Below are 19,934 nucleotides of genomic sequence, written 5' to 3' on the forward strand. Positions count from 1 at the left end.
GAAAATCTCACCGGGCACTGAATGCCCATGCGGTCACCCAAGACAGACCATGGACCACATCCTGTCCGAATGCTCGCTGGGACCTCACTGCACCAATGCTGACCTGAGGGAATGCAACCAGACTGCCCGGGACTGGCTGACTCACTGGCGCGACAAGATATGATGATGAGTACTAGTATTGACTAGCACCCATTGTTATTAGGAACTCTTTTCTTAATGGAGGTACAAATACTATCTAAAAAATGCAAGTAGAAAAATATGTGCAGTGAAACCAAAGCCAATTTATCCTCAACACTCAACAATCCTCCTATTTGATCAAGCCCAAGCTTTAAGACATATCTTGGTAGTGAATGCACATTGAAAGTACGTAAGTAGATTTGATTGTAGATGCTCCCTGCTATTCGCTTATAACTACTAGGCCCATCTAGTTCGTGTCGGGATCATAGAGTTGTTAGTGTTAGTGTTGGTTTTCTTGGCTTGGCTCTGAGTTCAGGTAGTGTTAGTGTTAGACGTCAAGCCTACACTGCAGAGGTAGCGTTGTTTGTTTTTGTTTGTTTGCTTGTTTTGTTTTTGTTTTCGAGTAAAGGCCATCCCTGTCAGAGAAATTTCTAAGGAGGTTCAAAATGAGACGAAATGCTTTCTTATTAATTAAATGGCACTGTGAACTCCACAAGTCAGTTTTGTGTTAGTGTTATTAATTCCCAACTTGTGTTTGGGATATCTATCTAGTAAAATTTGCCAATTACCAACCGATGTTAGGGATACTGTAGTACAATTTGCGTGCTCCCAACCGGTGTTAGTGTTGGTAAAGTATTTAACCCAAGAAGTCGAAGAAGTGACTCAGGCCTGAAAATCTGTGGTGACGATATTAAATCGGCCCATTTTTAAATGGCTGAAACTAAAAAATAGAACACTTTATATTTATATTTTATACTGATAGAACTACAGTAGTGTAGTCGGGTAATGGGTTCGAGCCCCCATCGCCGCAAAATTTTTATTCCCTATTTTGTCTTCTGGCACTTTTCCACTCACTTCATGTTTCGACCACTGTACTACTTTTCACACTGCTTAGTAACACTACAAAACCTTTGATACTGTTGCTGCTGCTACTACTGTTTCTATCTACTTCTGCAATAATTATTTTATGCACAGGTCTTAATGTGTTTTATTATTTTTTTACCTTATTATTTTTAAAAATTCATGTAGTTTGTTGAACACATCATTGCCAAAATGTTTGAGGAAAGAGTTACCTTGGCAGAGCTGGAAGTGGCACAGGGGGCGTCGACCAAGACTGTCTACATACAAACTACTCTTCTAGATGATGGAAAATCTGGCTTCAGACTCGTTCTCACTGACGGGGAAGACGTGTGGAAGGGACAGTGTGAGTTTAAATTGAGCTTTTATATAGCGCAATATCCACTAAATGTTCTCAAAGCGCTTTACAAGGGGTCCCTGATCAACAGCAACACGTAACATATATAGAATGAGACACGACGCCTGTCAGGCGATTTACAATTTTTTTCCGGACAGAGACAACGCTGTTGACGGCCATGTACTCATTTTACACTTGAGTACGGTGAGAGAATGTGAGTAAAGAGCCTCTTCCAAGGATGCACCGAGCGAGGCTCGAACTCAGACCTTTCGAATCCAAAAGCGAGTGTCATACAACTAATTAAATAAATTAAATTAAAGAGTCATTATGATTTTAAATAAAAGAATAGAATTAGATTTATCGTACCATCTGACTGGTAGCTATTAGCTGTTGTTTATTTTTCTGTCTACAAATTTTATCAAGTAGTTTGATTAGTCTTTTTTTTTTCTTTTAAACAAAAATTGTTTCCTTCTTTATTTTTATGTTGTCATTCTCTCTTCTTTGATTTGATTTAATGTTAATGATATTTACTCTCATTTAAATAAAATATAAATGCTCTATTTTTTTTTTCCTATTTTATCGACTAATTTTTTTAATTTTGAGTCTTCTGGCGATAATGAGAATTCAATTATTATTTTATATTTTTTTTATTTTTAAAAATTGATTCCGCAGTAACTGAGGATGACTTGGATAAATTGAGTAATCGGTTAAAAATGGAGTTTGGTATGTTTGTGGCCCAGTCTGTGTCAGCTCTGACACGTGAAGGCATCCAAGACGTTACGTTTGAATACGACTTGAAAGCCTTGCCCTCAGATAAGATGCAGCTGGTGTGGAAGAAATCCATTGCATCTGAGGACATCAAAGTAAGTCGAGCGTATCAGAATCTGTATAATATTTTTCCTTTATATTTCAAGATTATTATAGAGAGAATAATAAGGTAGGGATTTAGGGTGATATCAGAAAAGAAGAAGAAGAACGTGTGTGAGTGTGTGTGTGTGTGTGTGTGTGAAGGCGTGAATAAATGAAACAGAGAGAGAGAGAGAGAGAGAGAGAGAGAGAGAGAGAGAGAGACAGAGAGAGAGAAGTTGGGAGGTATGAGATATTTTATTATGTGTTTTAATTTTGTTAAGCTTTTTGTTGGTTTACTTCTATGTCATTGTATTTCCTTCTTATTATTTATTAGCTTAATTATTTTCAGAAATGCATTAGTCTATGGCAATACTCAATGTACATTTCTTTTCTTATATCATCTTATCTTTTCTTATCTTATCTTATCTTTTTTTTATCTTATCTTTTCTTATCTTATTGAGGGTGGGTAAACATGCAATGCTAATAGACTGATGAAACAATTGAATAAATAGCTGTAATTTATGGAATGATTTCTATAGCGTGAAACAAGACAATAGCAATTGCAAATATCCTTTGGATGGGACGTCAGTCGAATCACAAAGTACTTTCCCCCAAATCTACTCAGACTCAGCTACCCATTTTGCATTTTCTAATATTATGAATTAATTCTTCCAGTATGAAATGGGCCATATCATCCTGGATAAACAAAACAGCCCATCCTTTGGATAGGACGTCAGTCTATCACAAAGTACTTTCCACCAAATTTACTCAGACCCAGCTACCCATTTTGCATTTTCTAATATTATTCCATGAATTAATTCTTCCAGTATAAAATGGGCCACATCAACCTGGATAAACAAAACAGCCCGTCCAATTCACTCGTCAGTGTGCTGAGTCAGTGCGTGTCAATCATTTCATCTCTGAAGAAACAGATGGGGAACTTGGAGGCAGACAATGAAAGACTTGCCCGTGATAGGAATAGTGCCATTAAGGTGATTTTGTTGTTATATAATTTCTTTGTTTATACATGGGTGTCATTGCATAACATAATCAGTTGGAAGGTGACAATTTTGGATGTGCCCATTTTTTTTTTTTTGCATTTTCTGAAAGAATATGCACCCCAGAGCATTTTAATCTTTATTTAAAGAAAATCGGGTAATTTTTCATGAAATTATGATCAGATGTATGGGAAAAGTATCAAGCAACTTTTCTCAAATTTCATACTTTTTCAACTTGACTAGCTGTAAAGAATATTTAGAAGTGAAATTAAGCTTTGATATTTCCCGAAGATGTAAAAAAAGGGTTGATTTAATCATTTATGACGACAAGAACTCATTTTTTATAAAAAATTGACCTAACTAAACATGGCAATATCTCAGTTCAAACCTTTTCACCATCCGACCCATTTATGTCACTCACTATAACATATATGAACGCAAAGGCCTTAATTAGGTATAGGTCCTGAATTTAAGCCCTTTAACAGATTTCCACTATGTTAACCCTAGAGGTAACAGGGCCGATTTCACTCCAAAAAAGACAGCTAAAAAAACCCCCACCCAACTTTGGTCAGAATTTTTATATTGTTTTCTATTGCTCTCCTAAAGAGATCAGCGACTATCTTGAGATTCAATCTTCTCCAGAAGCTTATCTCATTGCAGTTTCTGATCTGTTCATTTTCGTTTTTATACCTGCTAGTAACTGTGTGAATATATGCAAACATATTGATGCAAAGGATGAAAATAACCTCTACCCATTTTTTTTTTTAATGAAAAGAATGGTTTTTTTTTTATGGTTATAAATATATTGATGAAAATAATATCCTTAAAATTATGCAGTAGGTAGTAGTAGTAGTAGTGGTAGTAGTAGTAGTAGTAGTAGTAGTAGTAGTAGTAGTAGTAGTAGTAGTAGTAGTAGTAGTAGTGGTAGTAGTAGTAATAGCATTAGTAGTAGTGGTAGTATTAGTAGTAGTAGTAGTAGTAGTAGTAGTAGTAGTAGTAGTAGTAGTAGTAGTAGTAGTAGTAGTAGTAGTAGTAGTAGTAGTAGTAGTAGTAGTAGTAGTAGTAGTAGTAGTAGTAGTGATAATAATTATAATAATAATAATAACAACAACAACAACAACAACAAGAAAATTTTATTATTATTATTATTATTATTATTATTATTATTATTATTATTATTATTATTATTATATTATTATTATTATTAATATTATTATTATTATTATTATTATTATTATTATTATTATTATTATTAGTATTATTATTATTAAAAATAATAATCACAATAATAATAATAATGACAATGATTTTAACAATATTCCCATTTCTACAACAGCGACTTGACAAATGTGTAGCTGCTAAATCAGAAGTGGAATCGGATCTCTACTCCAAGGTCAGTGGGTTTGTAGTCATAGAGAATTCACATGTCGTTTCATTTAGTTGCTTTTAATATTGATAGTGTCAAGTATACACCTCTAAGTTGGAGAGCTAGTCTTATATTTATATAATATGTGTGTGAAAATACAAGTTGAGCTTTTATAAAGCACAATATCTATTAAACGTTTTCAAAGCATTTACAAGGAGTCCTTAGCCAACAGCAATCCTTAATATGAAGGATGAGACATGACGCCCGTAAGGCTGCTATTAGAATTTTTTTTTTCCGGAGAGAGACGGAATTAGAGTGATCTGAGAGAAGAAGAAGAACGTTTGTTTGTTTGTTTGTATGTGTGTGAGTGTGTGTGTGTGTGCATGTGTGTGTGAAGGAGTGAGTAAATGAAACAGAGAGAATGAATTAAAGCCTTTTCAGAGTTGCAACTATCCTTTAGATAGGGCGTCAGTTAACGACCAGGTACTCATTTTACACCTGAATATGGTGAGAGAATCTGAGTAAAGAGCCTTCTCCAAAGACTCAAACTATGCGCTGCTCGGGACTCGAACCAAGGACCTTCCGAGTTGAAGGCGCGTGTCATACCACTAGACAACATAACTGCACAAGAAGAAGAGGAAGAAGGAGGTGTTAGGTTGAGGAGGAGTTGCTGTCATTTTGGATTATCCCCCTTTCATTATAAAGTGTCTATTATCCCGCTCTGAGATGGCAAGTCAATTTTTCAAGGGGGTCCCAATAGCTCAGTTGGTAGAGCATTCGCTACAAGGGACCAAGATCGATCCCAGGTTCAGTCAATATTTTTTCCGACACTCCCTTGTCCACCCGGCAGTAAATGGGTAGCTGGGTCTGTTAGATCTGGTGGTAAGTACTTTGTGATAGACTAACGTCTTATACCAAGGGTAGCAAGCAATTGCTATTGCCCATTTCACGCTATAGAAACTGGGATAAACTCCGGTTGATATGGGTCTAAAGGCTCTGAAGTACTACTTTTTACTTTGCTACTGAGTTTTTCAAAACTCACGTGTTCAATTTCTCTCATTTTTTAAAGAAAAGTGTGTAAAATGCAAATGTTGCTCTCTGAATCTCTAAGAAATAAATAACAATAATAAAATTGAATAAGAGCTTCAGCCTCAACATCATTTACGAGGACAGATGATGTGGATGTTTCGGGTTTTCCCCTGTGTCAACAAAATACGATGAATAAAACTCTAAAGATGAATGAGAAATGAGAACCTAGTTTTGTCAAGGCGATTACTCAGTTTCATCACCGTTACTCACTTTTAAAGGCAAGTTTTGGTCATCACATACTGTTAGTATTTCATGTTAGGCCTTATAATTGAATGGGGGGGGGCGAAGTGGCCGAGTGGTTAAGGCATTGCACTGTGATCCGGATGATCCGGGTTCGAGTCCCGCTTCAGGCACTTTCGTTTTTTTTCCTTGAGCAAGATTATTAACCCCAATTTGCTCACTTGGACAACATGGGTGATTCCTGTTGACATCAGACATCTTGTTTGATGAGTTATCTATATTCCTTCGTGGAATGCTTAGGCGACGATGTCTTATGATATCGTGGCACAAAAGGCATAATTTTTTTTTCTTTTATAATTGAATAATCTCTAAATAGAAAATATCAAATATATTTTTAACAGGACGTGCAAGTAATTTTGTCCTAAAAAACCCCCCAAAAAACGAAACCCACCTGCTTTTAATGTAGTGTAATCCATGTATAGTTAAAACTGACCAATTGATTACTTACTTACTTACTTACTTACTTACTTATTTACTTACTTACTTACTTACTTACTTACTTACTTACTTACTTACTTACTTACTTACTTACTTACTTACTTACTTACTTACTTACTTACTTACTTACTTACTTACTTACTTACTTACTTACATACTTACTTACTTACTTACTTACTTACTTACTTACTTACTTACTGACATACTTACTTACTTACTTACTTACTTACTTACTTACTTACTTACTTACTTACTTACTTACTTACTTACTTACTTACTGACATACTTACTGACATACTTACTACATTACATTACTTACTTACTTACTTACTTACTTACTTACTTACTTTACTTACATTACTTACTTACATACTTACTGTACATTACATTACTTACTTACTTACTTACTTACTTACACTACTTACTTTTACTTACTTACTTACTTACTTACTACTTACTTACTTACTTACTTACTTACTTACTACTTTACTTACTTACTTACTATTACTTACTTACTTACTTACTTACTTACTTACTTACTTACTGACATACTTACTGACATACATACTTACTTACTTACTTACTTACTTACTTACTTACTTACTTACTTACTTACTTACTTACATACTTACTGACATACATACTTACTTACTTACTTACTTACTTACTTACTTACTTACTTACTTACTTACTTACTTACATACTTACTTACTTACTTACATACTTACTTACATACTTACTTACTTACTTACTTACTTACTTACTTACATACTTACTTACTTACTTACATACTTACTTACTTACTTACATACTTACTTACCAACTTTCATACATACATACATACTTACTTACTTACTTACTCATCTTCTCTAACTTATACTTACTTACTTTTTCACTTACCTATCCTCTTGGTTCCTTGGTGGTACATAAAGCGCCAATGGTTCAATTTTATCAAATCAAAGTCCGTGTCGTCGTTAAAATAAGATTTTCTTCTTTCTTTTTTCTTTTTCTCAGTTTGTCGCTATTTTAACATAAAAAGAAAAGATTTGGAACTCGAGAGACAACAAGTGGGATTGTATATTTAAGTTACTGTCTCCTATCAAATGTATATTTCTCAAGAAAATTAAATCTCTCTCTCTCTCTCTCTCTCTCTCTCTCTCTCTCTCTCTCTCTCTCACTCTCTCTTTCTCTCTCTTTCTCTCTCACTCACTCTCTTTCTCTCTCTCTCTCTCTCTCTCTCTCTCTCTCTCTTCCTCCATCCCTCCTCTCTCTCTCTCTTTTTCTCTCCCTCCCCCCCCCCTCTCTTTCTCTCCCTCCCTTCCCTCTCTTTCCCTCCCTATCCCTCCCCCCCCTCTCTCTCTGCTCTCATTTCAATTACAAAAAAAAAATAAATAGATTTATATATAGCCTTTTAAAAACTTTAAATAAACAAAAATTTGAAATGGATTTTGAATGCTCTAGAAAAAAAATGAATTTATTCCTGATTTTAAAATTGTTAAAAAACGTTTTCCAGTTGCAGCTCGGTACAGCCCGCCTGATCCCGGTCCATCGACATCCAAGACAGATAACTCCAATAACAAACCACTCAGTAATTATAAAAAGAATAGCCAACTTACTACATCCAACAGTGTAAATGACAGGTAACCTTTTTTATATTTTTCTTTATTAAAAAAAAAAAATCCATAACTATTCTTTTGTGCGGCTATGTGGTCTTGTGGTATGACACTCGATTTCGGATCGGAAGGTACTGGGTTTGAGCCTCGCTCGTTGAGTCCTTGGAGAAGGCTCTTTACTCACATTCTCTCACCTCACTCAGGTGTAAAATGAGTACCTGGCCGTTAACAGCGTTGTCTCTGTCCGAAAAAATTATAACATCGCCTAACAGGCGTCATGTCCCGTCCTAAATGTTAAATGTTTTTGTTGGCCAGGGACCCCTTGTAAAGCGCTTTGAGCACATTTAGTGGATATTGCACTATATATAAAAGCTCAAAGCTCAATTCTTCCAACACACAAAACTATGTGTATCCTTGAACGTTTATTATAGTCTGATTGACAGAATTTAGTGAAAACTAATCATAAAAATAGTTGGCTGAAAACAAAAAGAAAAAGAGCTGAGTGATGTGAATTTTGTTTTGTTCCTTCTATTTCTTATGCTTTTTAAAATTTTTATTTCACAGTGCTTCATATACTGTAGATACAGATGAAGAGGTGAGATTTTGCATCACAAATAATTTTTATTTTTAAGGATTTTTCCTTTGTAGTCTTATGTCAAATAGTTGTTCACGTTTGACATTTTTTTACTTCTCTTCACAAATAATTATATTTTGATCCATATTTTGTCTTTGTCTCAATTCATGATATCAATATTTATATTTCCTCATGTTCTTTCAACTGTAAATCTAGAACATTTAAATCTCCCATTTTCTACATTTTTACTGGTGCTGAAATGACCTAAATTAAATGCGTCGCAAGTGCTGTCAAACCTTAAAATGCAAAATTATCGAAATGGAAAATGATTTGTAAAGTATACTTGTTAATGCCGTCGAGATTTTTTTCTGACCCTTCCCTCCTGTCCACCCAGCAGTGATTGGGCAGCTGGGTCTGTTGGAAAATACTTTGTGGTAGACTAACGTCCTATCCAAAGGGCAGCAAGCAATTGTGATTGTCCGTTTCATGCTAAAGAAACCGGGAGAAACTCCAGCTCCATGGGCCTTAAGGCTCTAAAGGACTACTTAAGACATTTAAATAAATAAATGGACAGAAATTGCAGGAAATGTTTTGTGCGGCTATGTGGTCTAGTGGTATGACACTCGCTTTCGGATCGGAAGGTCCTGGGTTTGAGCCTTGCGCTCGGGGCATAGTTGAGTCCTTGGAAAAGGCTATTTACTCTCATTCTCTCACCGAACTCAGGTGTAAAATGAGTACCTGGCAGTTAACAGCGTTGTCTTTGTCCGAGAAATTGTAATATCGTCTAACAGGCGTCATGTCCCGTCCTACATGTTAAATGTTGCTGTTGACCAGGGACCCCTTGTAAAGCGCTTTGAGCACATTTAGTGGATATTGTGCTATATAAAGCTCAATATTATAGATTTAAAGGTGAACCAAATATTTTACACGTTTTTTGGTCGATTTGAGTACATAAAGTAAAAATCAAAATCAAAACAAAACAACACTTTCTGGTCTTTTTGTATTTGAATAATATTGTAGGCCTTTAAAATGTTATGTGGAAAGGACAATTCATTTAATCTTTACAAAAAGTAAATATATGTCTAATGATAAGAATGGATTTACACTAGTAGTAATATATTACATAATACGAAACTATGCTCCTGTTATTTTTACACTTTGCTTGTGTTTGATCGATAGACTGAAAAATTTTCGTCTTTTTTTAAATAATTTGCTATTATCATCACTGATTATTATTTTCAGTTTTAAAAATACATTCATTTTTGCTGTAAAAGTTCTTCAGTTAATTGATTCAGTTGGATTGATTTGATTTTCCAAGGATGAGGAGACGACACCGAAACGAATGCGAGCATCCGTGATAAAAGCGGCCAGTCCGGAAAGTTCCATTAATTTGGGGGATGGGGAGGATAACACATCGGCGGCACCCGTCGCTAGAAGGTACTTTTGGTTTCACATAGAATAAATGTATTAAAGTTTATAGTCTTGAAAGAGGATTGTCAATGTTATTATGAACAAAATTGAATTTTAAAAAAGAACAAAATATAAAAAAAAACTCAGAACTTTTCGGGCTCAAAACCCTTCTTCAGCCAACAACAAAAAACATTTGAAAACTTAAATACATTACTAAAAAAAAACAACTCCCCCCCCCTGTCCCCGAAGTTTGAGGCCAAAAGAAATGTTCAGCTTGTCCTTTCTGTTAAAGAAAATCATAAGGATCTTGGGATGTCCTGCTTTTAAACCATTTTTCAAGCTATTATATGAATCGTGGCTCAGTGGTACGGTCTTTGCTTCGTAGCCAAAAAGGTACCAGTTCGATCACCCGTCGCTGCTCTGTGTGGCCTTGAGCAAGTCGTCTTGCCCTAGCTCGATTTGTGGCACTGCTAAGCGGCTGACGCCTGGGTTATTCCAGTCTTCCCTTGGAATAGACCCTAGAGACAAATTTTCCCTATTTTTATCAAGACGGAAGGGCTAGAGCTCAGGCGGTCGCTGGTACGGATAAGTCCCTATTTTTATATTCATAGTGTGGCTATGTGGTCTAGTGGTATGACACTCATTTTTGGATCGGAAGGTCCTGGGTTCAAGCCTCGCTCGACGCATAGTTGAATCCTTGGAAAAGGCTATTTACTCACATTCTTTCACAGTACTCAGGTGTAAAATGAGTACCTGGCTGTTAACTGAGCTGTTTGGTCCGAAAAATAATTGTAATATCGCCTAAGAGGCGTCTTGTCCCATGCTACATGTTAAGGGTTGCTGTTGGCCATGGACCCCTTGTAAAGCACTTTGAGCACGTTTAGTGGATATTGTGCTTTATAAATGCTCAATTTTTCTTTTCTTTTGAAACAATTTTTTTGTGTTTATTACTTTTAAGAATTCACTACATACGATTTTATAAAAATTGTCCACAGAGCTAGACGGAAAGTTCCTGCAAAAAAGCCCTCCATCACCAAACCAATCCTGCCCAAAGTAACAGCATCTCCATCCTTGCTAGACAGGTATTGTACATTTAGGAAAATCTAACAGTATAGTTTGCTCTCTAGCCCTATAGCTCAGTTGGTAGAACACTCGCTTTACACGCAAAGGGACCAAGATCGATCCCGGTGCAGTCAAGATTTTTTCTGACCCCCCCCCCCCTGTCCACCCAGCAGTGAATGGGTAGCTGAGTCTGTTAGATTTGGTGGAAAGTACTTTGCGATAGGCTAGCTTCCTGTCCAAAGGATAGCATGCAATTGCTATTGTCCGTTTCATGCTATAGAAACTGGGGTGAACCCCGGCTCCATGGGCTCCAAATGACTCTGAAGGACTTAAAAGAATAGTTTTCTTTCCAGACTTGACAACCAATAGGAAATTGCATATTTTCATAAGGACTTTTGTCCAAAATATACTCAAATATGAGAAAATTTATGATGAAATGTCCTATTTGAGTGTTGGTAAGCAGTTGCTAGTGTAGATTTATTGGTACAGAAACTGTGATAAACTCTGGCTCCAGGAGCCTCATGGCTCTGAAGGACTTTCTGGCTCCAGGAGTCTCATGGCTCTGAAGGACTTTCTGACTCCAGGAGTCTCATGGCTCTGAAGGACTTTCTGACTCCAGGAGTCTCATGGCTCTGAAGGACTTTCTGACTCCAGGAGTCTCATGGCTCTGAAGGACTTTCTGGCTCCCAGGAGTCTCATGGCTCTGAAGGACTTTCTGACTCCAGGAGTCTCATGGCTCTGAAGGACTTTCTGGCTCCAGGAGCCTCATGGCTCTGAAGGACTTTCTGGCTCCAGGAGTCTCATGGCTCTGAAGGACTTTCTGACTCCAGGAGTCTCATGGCTCTGAAGGACTTTCTGGCTCCTGGAGTCTCATGGCTCTGAAGGACTTTCTGACTCCAGGAGTCTCATGGCTCTGAAGGACTTTCTGGCTCCAGGAGTCTCATGGCTCTGAAGGACTACTTCGAGAAACTAGGGAGCAGGCACCGGTGTAAGATAAAGATTTGAACAAATTTGTATGACAGGTGCCAGACAAAGCAAGAAAGAAAATTTTTTTTTAAATCCCCAAAAACCCAAAAATAAAACCCAAAAAATCAGTCAACCTCAACTGGGGGTCTGAAGGTCTGAGGTAGACTGACTTTTTGGGATTTTTTTTTTTTTTTGTTCTTTTTTTTTTTGTATTTTTCTTTCTTGATTTGTCTGGCACCTTTCATACACACTTGTTCAGATCTTAAAGGTCTACCTACTTTCATTGTTCTTGTGTACACAGATATATACTTGCTCTTATTATTCATTTTAGTCACCAAACTTAATTAAACAAAAATGTAAGGACATCCCTCTGGGTGGGGATCCTGACCTCCCATAGCGGGCAGGGAGGTACAAACTGTGTCTTCTATCCCCTTATATCTGTTATCCAACATGCTTTCTGTCTTTGTCTCGGAATGAGATTTCTTGGTTTTGTCCTGGCTCTGGCCGGAGTCCTAGCTGGGAGGGAAACAGTCAAATGCATAGTTATTGTTTTGGGAGATGATATTTTTTTCCTTGTAAATCATCTCTCTGTTATGTATTATTATTTTTATTTTGAATGTATAATGTAAGCATTTGAGTGTGTTCCTCTTTGTTGGATTTTGTGCTTGTGTCTGGATGAGACTTGTAGGTGATTTCAAACTAAGTACATTGGTGGTATGCTCTTGGAATCTACATCTGATCCCTATTTGTTCTCAGTTCCCCTTTGTCTTACTTTTTCTTGGGTGCTTTAATTGTAATTCTAGAACTTTTTACTATCTCATTTTCTTCCTTTTTACTGGCGCTGATATAACCTAAATGTGTTGCAAGCGCCGTAAAACCCTTAAAAACAAACAAACAAAACAAAAATGTACCTTAACTGAAATTCTGTCTTTTAAATTTTGGTTCAACTTAACTGGTTTTTACTGTAATATATCATATGCATAAGAGATTGATCATTTTATATATAATGAAAGAAGCAATTTAATACAACCTTGTGGTTTCTTGAAGATATATTTGATTTATAATCATGCATCTGGGTGGGGTTCCTGACCTCCCATAGTGGGCAGTGAGGTACACACTGTGTCTTCTATCCCCCTATGTCTGTTTTCCAACGTGCTTTCTGTCTTTGTCTTGGAATGAGATTACTTGGTTTTGTCCTGGCCCTGGCCGGATACCCTGGCTGGGAGGGAAACAGTCAAATGTCAGTTAGTTTTGGGAGATGATATTTTTTTCCTTGTAAATCATTTCTCTGTTATGCACTGTATTATGTTTTGTTTATGTATTATATATGATTTGTACACATTTGAGTGTATTCCTCTTAGTGGGGACATGTTCTTGTGTCTGGATGAGAATTTAGGTGATCCCAAACTGAGGGAATCTACATCCGTTGTCTATTTGAACCAATTCCCCTTTGTCTTTCTTATTCTTGGATGCTTTAATTGTAATTATAGAACTTTTTACTATCCCATTTTCTTCCTTTTTACTGGCACTGATATGACCTTAATGTGTTGCAAGCGCCGTAAAACCCTTAAAACCAACCAAACAAACTTAATCATGCATACTAATTCATTTATTGATCATCTCATTATGATTTAAATCTCTGATTGCGTTTAATCTCTAACTTTTTTTGTGTATTTTATCATTTTTCAATTGTCAAGAAATCTAATCAATCACCCAAGCAAAATTTAAATGATTTTTAAAACCTTTCTATGTTGTTTTAACAAAACCATTTCTTCATTTACTTATTTTTCCTTTCCTCATAGTTTCTTACTTTTATGACAGGTATATTTTCTTATCTAATTTTGTTCAAGAAGTTTTCGTGTTTCTTGTTGACTAAGTATAATGTATAGAATTTTTTTTAAAAACCCCTCACTGTAGTAATTTTTAAATTAAGTTTAGTATATTGATTTTTGTTTTTTATAAATCTCAGGCCTCCCTTTCTCATCAATATGTTAAGAGATATTTTAGGTTATCAGTTTAACAAAGTCATATCCTATAAACAATTCATTTCATTCAGATAGATCAACTAAGTTATGCGACTTTTGCCCCATTTTTCTGAAATCCTGTATTAAAAAAGAAAACCAGAAAAAACCCCCAAAAAAACAACAAACAAACAACAACAAAAAGAACCCAATACCAAAAAACAAACAACAAAAAATACAAAAACAAAACAAAACAACAACAAAAAATAAAAAGGTTAAAAAATTGAGCATGGATATGGTGTTTTATTTGTCTTTTTATTTATCCGTTAGGAGACCTGTGAAAATGCATGTTACAAATCTTTCATTGAGATTCGTTGTCATAGAACAAACAATTAGTATTCATTTTTGTTGTTGTTTTTTTTGCTTAACCACCTTTTGACTGTGTTACAGATTCTATTTTTTTTTTCTTTTCTTGTATTAACCATTGCATGATTTAAAAACTAACAAATGACTTTCTGAATTTGTCTCTCTTTATAATTAATACTAGAACTAACTTCATATTTTTTAGAACATTTTTTGAGAGATAATGTTTATGATTTATAACAGTGTAGATTAACAATTCATCAATCATTCATATGACTATTGATTATAAATGAAATCTTAATCTTTGTCATACTATCAACCCGTGTCTGACATATATATACATATCTGACAGGGTATCTCAATACCCTGATTTTCAAGATATCTTGATTCATTTTTCTATTTATAACAACATTCATCACGTGTCAAAGACATGTTAGCAAATCATTTATGCTAGTTATGTTTTCCACTGACGAAACCCACGTTTTTTACTCAATGTAAAGTATTTTTCATGTTTCTCAGTTAATATGAACTTTTATCAATACTTCAAGGTAATGCTCTCAAAACACATTTTAAGGCTTCCCAAGCCAACAGCGACAACATTTAACATGTAAGTTGAGACAAACAGGTACTCATTTAACACCTGAGTATGGCGAGTGAATGTGAGTAAGGAGCCTTTTCAACCCAATTAAGTGCCACCCACAGTGGGGATTCAAACCAGAGACATACAAGTCAAAGATTGAATACTTTTACCACTAAGCCACAAAGCTGAGTAGAAAACGTTGCTTTTCCTTTAGACAGCAGTATTTGATTCACAATAATTTTGTTTTTGTAAGCCAATTTATTTACTAATGAAATTACCATCTCACCAACAGTAACACTATCAAAGTACTTGGTTTGAGATCACCTAAAAGTTTCACCCAGACATCAGCACAAGATCCCGCTAAGAGGAATACACTCAAATGTTTACAAATCTACAACCAAAATGGCAAACAGAAGGATGACAACCCTCTTAATTAGTATCAATAAAGTTTTTTTATCTTCATCTTTTCAGACCAAGCAGTGTACGGAAATCCAGTCTACGCAAGAGTGGGTCAGGCAGTTCCAAGGATTCCGTCAACACCGAAGACCTTCTTAACCAGATGTGACGTGTGTCAAGTGTGTCAAATATGTAGCATAGCGGCCAACAAAAGAAAAAAAAATACATATGTTACAGTGAATGATAGGTGTCAGTGCATGACATAATCAGTAAGAAGGTGAACATTTTGGAATTGTATTCTTTTTCATTTTCTGAAAGAATATACTCCCCAGAGCATTTTAATCTTTATTTGAAGTAAATCGGGTGTTACAGTGAATGATATAATCAGTCGGATGGTGAAAAGATTTGAACTGAGATATTGCCAAGATTAGTTAGAAGGTAAATTTTTATCCAAAATGAGTTCTTGTCATAAATGATAAAATCAACCCTTTTTGTACAACTTCAGGAAATATCAAAGCTTAATTTCACTTCTAAACATTTTTTACAGCTATTCAAGTTGAAAAAGTATGAAATTTGAGAAAAGTTGCTGGATACCTTTCTCATACATCTGACCATAACTTCATGAAAAATCACCCGATTTACTTCAAATATAGATTAAAATGCTCTGGGGAGCATATTCTTTCAGAAAATGGAAAAAAAAACAAAAATTCAAATGTAAAATTTTCACCTTCCGACTGATTATGTCATGCACTCATATCTTCCCTCTTTGGTAACGGGGTGGATTCTGGGTGCACATATTTATTAGCAAGTCTGATAACCAAATGCAATGATGGGCTTGATTTAACATTGGTGTAATGGAGACTATTTTGTGAGAGTATTTCCATTACAACAACAATGTGATCATAACAATTTGGGTTTATCAGACGTCGGTTGGATTCCTTGATATCTTCATATTTTGCTATAGGTAATTAAGTTATTTCCTACATACATTAGATAAATTACATTTTGAAAAAATGTCCTTCATATTGATCCCACACCTCTTCTGCCATCTTAAGGAAAAAGACCGTATGTGGCCTCTTATTCCAAGCAAACATACAGTCTTTGTCATTAAGACGGCAGTCTTATTATTAAAACCATGAATTCTGGGTGGGATTCCTGACCTCCCATAGTGGGCAGCAGGGAGGTACTTGCTGTGTCTTCTATCCCCCTACATCTGTTTTCCAACTAGCTTTCTGTCTTTGTCTTGGAATGAGATTACTTGGTTTTGTCCTGGCCCTGGCTGGGAGGGAAACAGTCAAGGGTATAGTTAGTTTTGAGAGATGATATTTATTTCCTTGTAAATCATCTCTCTGTTATTCACTGTCCTATGTTTTGTTTATGTATTATATATGATATGTAAACATTTGAGTGTATTCCTCTTAGTAGGGACCTGTACTTGTGTCTGGATGAGACTTTTAGGTGATCTCAAACTAGGTACACTGATAGTGTGCTCTTGGAATCTACATCTGTTCCCTGTTTGAGCCAATTCCCCTTTGTCTTACCTTTTCTTGGGTGCAGTAATTGTAATTCTAGAACTTTTTACTTTCCCATTTTCTTCCTTTTTATTGGCACTGATAAGACCTTAATGTTTTGCATGCGCCGTAAAACCCTTAAAAGCAAACAAACAAAACCATGAATTCTTAGATACCTACTACGCAAATAGACACTGTGTCTTCAAGTATGGGGTTGGTTGGGGTCTTTGACCTCCCATGGTGGGTAGGAGGTCACTTGCTGTGTCTTCTATCTCCCCATATCTGTTTTCTGTCTTTGTCTCAGAATGGGATTACTTGGTTTTGTCCACACCCTTTCTAGAGTCCTTGACTGTTAGGGAAACAGTCAAATGTTTAGTTATAGTTTTGGGAGATGATAATTGTTTTCCTTTTAAATCATCTCTTTGTTATTGTACTGTTATATTTTTTGTTTTAAATATATAACTATCTATAGCGTTTGAGTGTATTCATCTTAGTTGGATCCTGTGCTTGTGTCTGGATGAGACGTTTAGGTGATCTCAAACTATGTACACTGATAGTGAATCATTTTCTCTTTCATGCTATGCAGAGAAGTATGCATTTTTGCTCATAAAACATTCATCTCTTATACTTTACTATGTATAAAGCAAAGCATTGCTGGGGTTTTGCGATTTATAGGGTTGTGTCCTATTATTATCATCAATATCATGATTGATATTATCTGGGTGGGGTTCCTGACCTCCCAAAGTCGGCAGGGATGTACTTACTGTGTACTTTGTGATAGACTAGCGTCCTACCCTAAGGATAGCAAGCAATTGCTATTGTCCGTTTCGCGCTATAGAAACCAGGATAAACTCCGGCTCCATGGGCCGAATGGCTCTGAAGGAAATCTTATGTGGTCTAGTGGTATGACACTAGCTTTTGGATCGGAAGGTCCTGGGTTCGAGCTTTGGTCTGAATGACATATAGTGGAGTCCTTGGAAAAGGCTCTTTACTTTCATTCCGTCTCTGTACTTGGGTGCAAAATGAGTACCTGGCCGTTAACAGCATTGTCTCTGTTGGAAAAAAAATTGTAATATCACCTAACAGGCGTCATGTTTCGTTCTACATGTTAGTTGGTCAGGGACCCTTTGTAAAAGTGCTTTGAGCATGTTTAGTTGATATTGCGCTATATAAAAGTTCAAGTTTTAAGAAATACTGATACAATGGAAGTGAGATGAGCTCTGCTTGTGCCATATGCATATTTTCATGACTTCAACGCGGGTGGTTGGATGGGAGCATCACCCTTGAATCATATACCTATGATGTTCGCATGGGTGTACGATCCGATAGTGATGTCGTTTCTTCTTCTCTTTACTAGCCTATCCTGCTTCTTTGGTTTGTGATTGTATTTTTGACAGGGGATATTTTTTTTCCTGTAAATCCTCTGCCTGTTTGTTCTTGGTTATTTATAATTTAGCTTATGATATCTTTAGGTTATGATTTTGATTGACATTTGTACTATTTTTGTTAGATTGCTTGTTTTTTTGTTTCAGCGGTCTCTCATATAACCTCAATTGTGTTGAAAGAGACCTAAAGCAACAAAGCAACAAACAAAACATGACTTCAACATGGAGTTTTTCACTCTGGCAGCTAATAGTTAAGTTGAATGACTCATTTCATGTTAAAATGCTTTTTCAAATTTTTATATCATAGAATTTTCTATCGTATGTTTATAAGATTTTTCCGTGTGATTTTAATGTCTTTTATTTTGAGTTGTTGTCTATTTGTATCATATTTCATGACAATTCCAATCATAGATTATTATTCAATTCCAGTACTTTTTAAAAATAGAATAAATAAATCAATTTAATTCATAGTTATGTATGTGTATATTCTTTGTGTAATAGATTGTGTAGATTTTAACTGTCTGTGTCTTTCCTATAACCTTCAATTAAATATGGAGATTTATTAGTGTGGCTAGAATGAGAGTCACCCCTGCCTGTGGCTTTAATAAAGAAATTAGGGAACAGGCCGATGTGTAAGATAAAGATCTGAACAAGAAAGTATGAAACGTTGCCAGGCAAAGCAAGAAAGAAAGATAGAGTCGACTCCGCTTGATCGCACACCCTCGGGAGTTCAAGTTAATGTAGGATTAGTGTGTCGATTAAGCAGAAAAGCTAAAAATAGCATCTAAGCACCAGTTTTCATGTGCCATTCCGCGCTTGGGTCTGTCACATTCTCGGGATAATCTTATATTATTAGAATCTTGTTTTTTTTAAAGTTATTTATTTATTTGGGGTTTTTCTCTTTTTTTTTCTTCTTATAAAAAAAAAAAAATCTTTTCATGTTTTATCATCAACAAAATGTGACATTATTGTTTGTTAGAACAGTAATACGCTTCAACAGTCATGACGTCACTTCCCTCGTAATGACGCATGGTAACTTAGTAACTGGCTCTAAACTTTCGGAACAATGGCGGACACCCTTATGAAACATTTCTTCGACGAGCATAAAAGGGTATCCAGAGGAGAAAAACATTATAAATCTGATCATGTTTTGACTTTTACACATTCTGATCACAAGACATATGAAAAGTTCTAGCCAGCATGAAGAATAAAAAGTACATATTTTCTTTGTTTAGAACCAAGATGGCCGCCATTGCTGGGCGACGTGACATCAGACTATTGAATCCAATTGCCAAGTATTGCTTTCTATCCTGTGCAAGCTGTTTGTAAACCTTTGTCTCCAATCTCCCCAGCGTAGATCATCTGTCAAGGTCAAGTTTTTCAGTGTTTGTCAGGGATGGTGTGTATGTGATATTCCAATGACTCATCTTCATCTTCCTTATCTAGGCATTGTCTTTTGTGTGGCCGAACAGAGTCCAGTGGTTCCTGAGATGTCAGTTCACCGCTGATGGGTATGGTATATTGTTGTCCATTGTTACGAATTGATCGAATGCTTTGGCCAAAAAGTTGTGTGGAACTGGAACAGCATCGTTGATTTCATAAGGCTGTTGGTTGTCACTCCAATCAAGGTGTATTGATTAAGCAGAGTTAGTGTGTGATTAAGCAGAGTGATTATATTCAAAACAATTCTGTTTTTCAGGAATGTGTAGCGCATAAGCGGCGTGTGCAATTAAGCGGAGTGAACTGTACAAGGAAAGAAAA

At 35.8% G+C, this 19,934-nt stretch overlaps 1 protein-coding gene and 1 long non-coding RNA gene across 2 annotated transcripts; both read left to right on the top strand.

The window, feature by feature from the left end:
• Positions 1 to 157: 157 nt before the first annotated feature.
• Positions 158 to 7,387, top strand: LOC144977962 (DNA repair protein XRCC4-like). The gene is made up of 6 exons (XM_078923371.1): positions 158 to 363; positions 1,207 to 1,381; positions 2,045 to 2,235; positions 3,049 to 3,213; positions 4,556 to 4,612; positions 7,367 to 7,387. Exons 2-6 carry the CDS (start codon positions 1,231 to 1,233, stop codon positions 7,385 to 7,387), a joined length of 585 nt encoding a protein of 194 aa, XP_078779497.1. The 5' UTR covers positions 158 to 363; positions 1,207 to 1,230.
• Positions 7,388 to 7,869: 482 nt separating this feature from the next.
• On the top strand, positions 7,870 to 18,643 carry LOC144978138 (uncharacterized). Its single transcript, XR_013646469.1, has 6 exons — positions 7,870 to 7,992; positions 8,530 to 8,560; positions 9,858 to 9,976; positions 10,945 to 11,031; positions 15,353 to 15,447; positions 18,321 to 18,643. It is a non-coding gene; the product is annotated as an uncharacterized LOC144978138 (long non-coding RNA).
• Positions 18,644 to 19,934: the final 1,291 nt, after the last annotated feature.

Source organism: Berghia stephanieae, chromosome 8 (genome assembly GCF_034508935.2).
Source record: "Berghia stephanieae isolate SIO BIC M18660-M18661 chromosome 8, UCSD_Bste_1.3, whole genome shotgun sequence".
NCBI classification, from domain to species: Eukaryota; Metazoa; Mollusca; class Gastropoda; order Nudibranchia; family Aeolidiidae; genus Berghia; species Berghia stephanieae.

Coding starts and splice junctions, on each gene's coding strand:
- LOC144977962 (XM_078923371.1), top strand. CDS start 1,231: ATGTTTGAGGAAAGAGTTACCTTGGCAGAGCTGGAAGTGGCACAGGGG. Junction 3,214..4,555: donor ATAGGAATAGTGCCATTAAG/GTGATTTTGTTG, acceptor TTTCTACAACAG/CGACTTGACAAATGTGTAGC. Junction 4,613..7,366: donor AATCGGATCTCTACTCCAAG/GTCAGTGGGTTT, acceptor TCTTTTTCTCAG/TTTGTCGCTATTTTAACATA.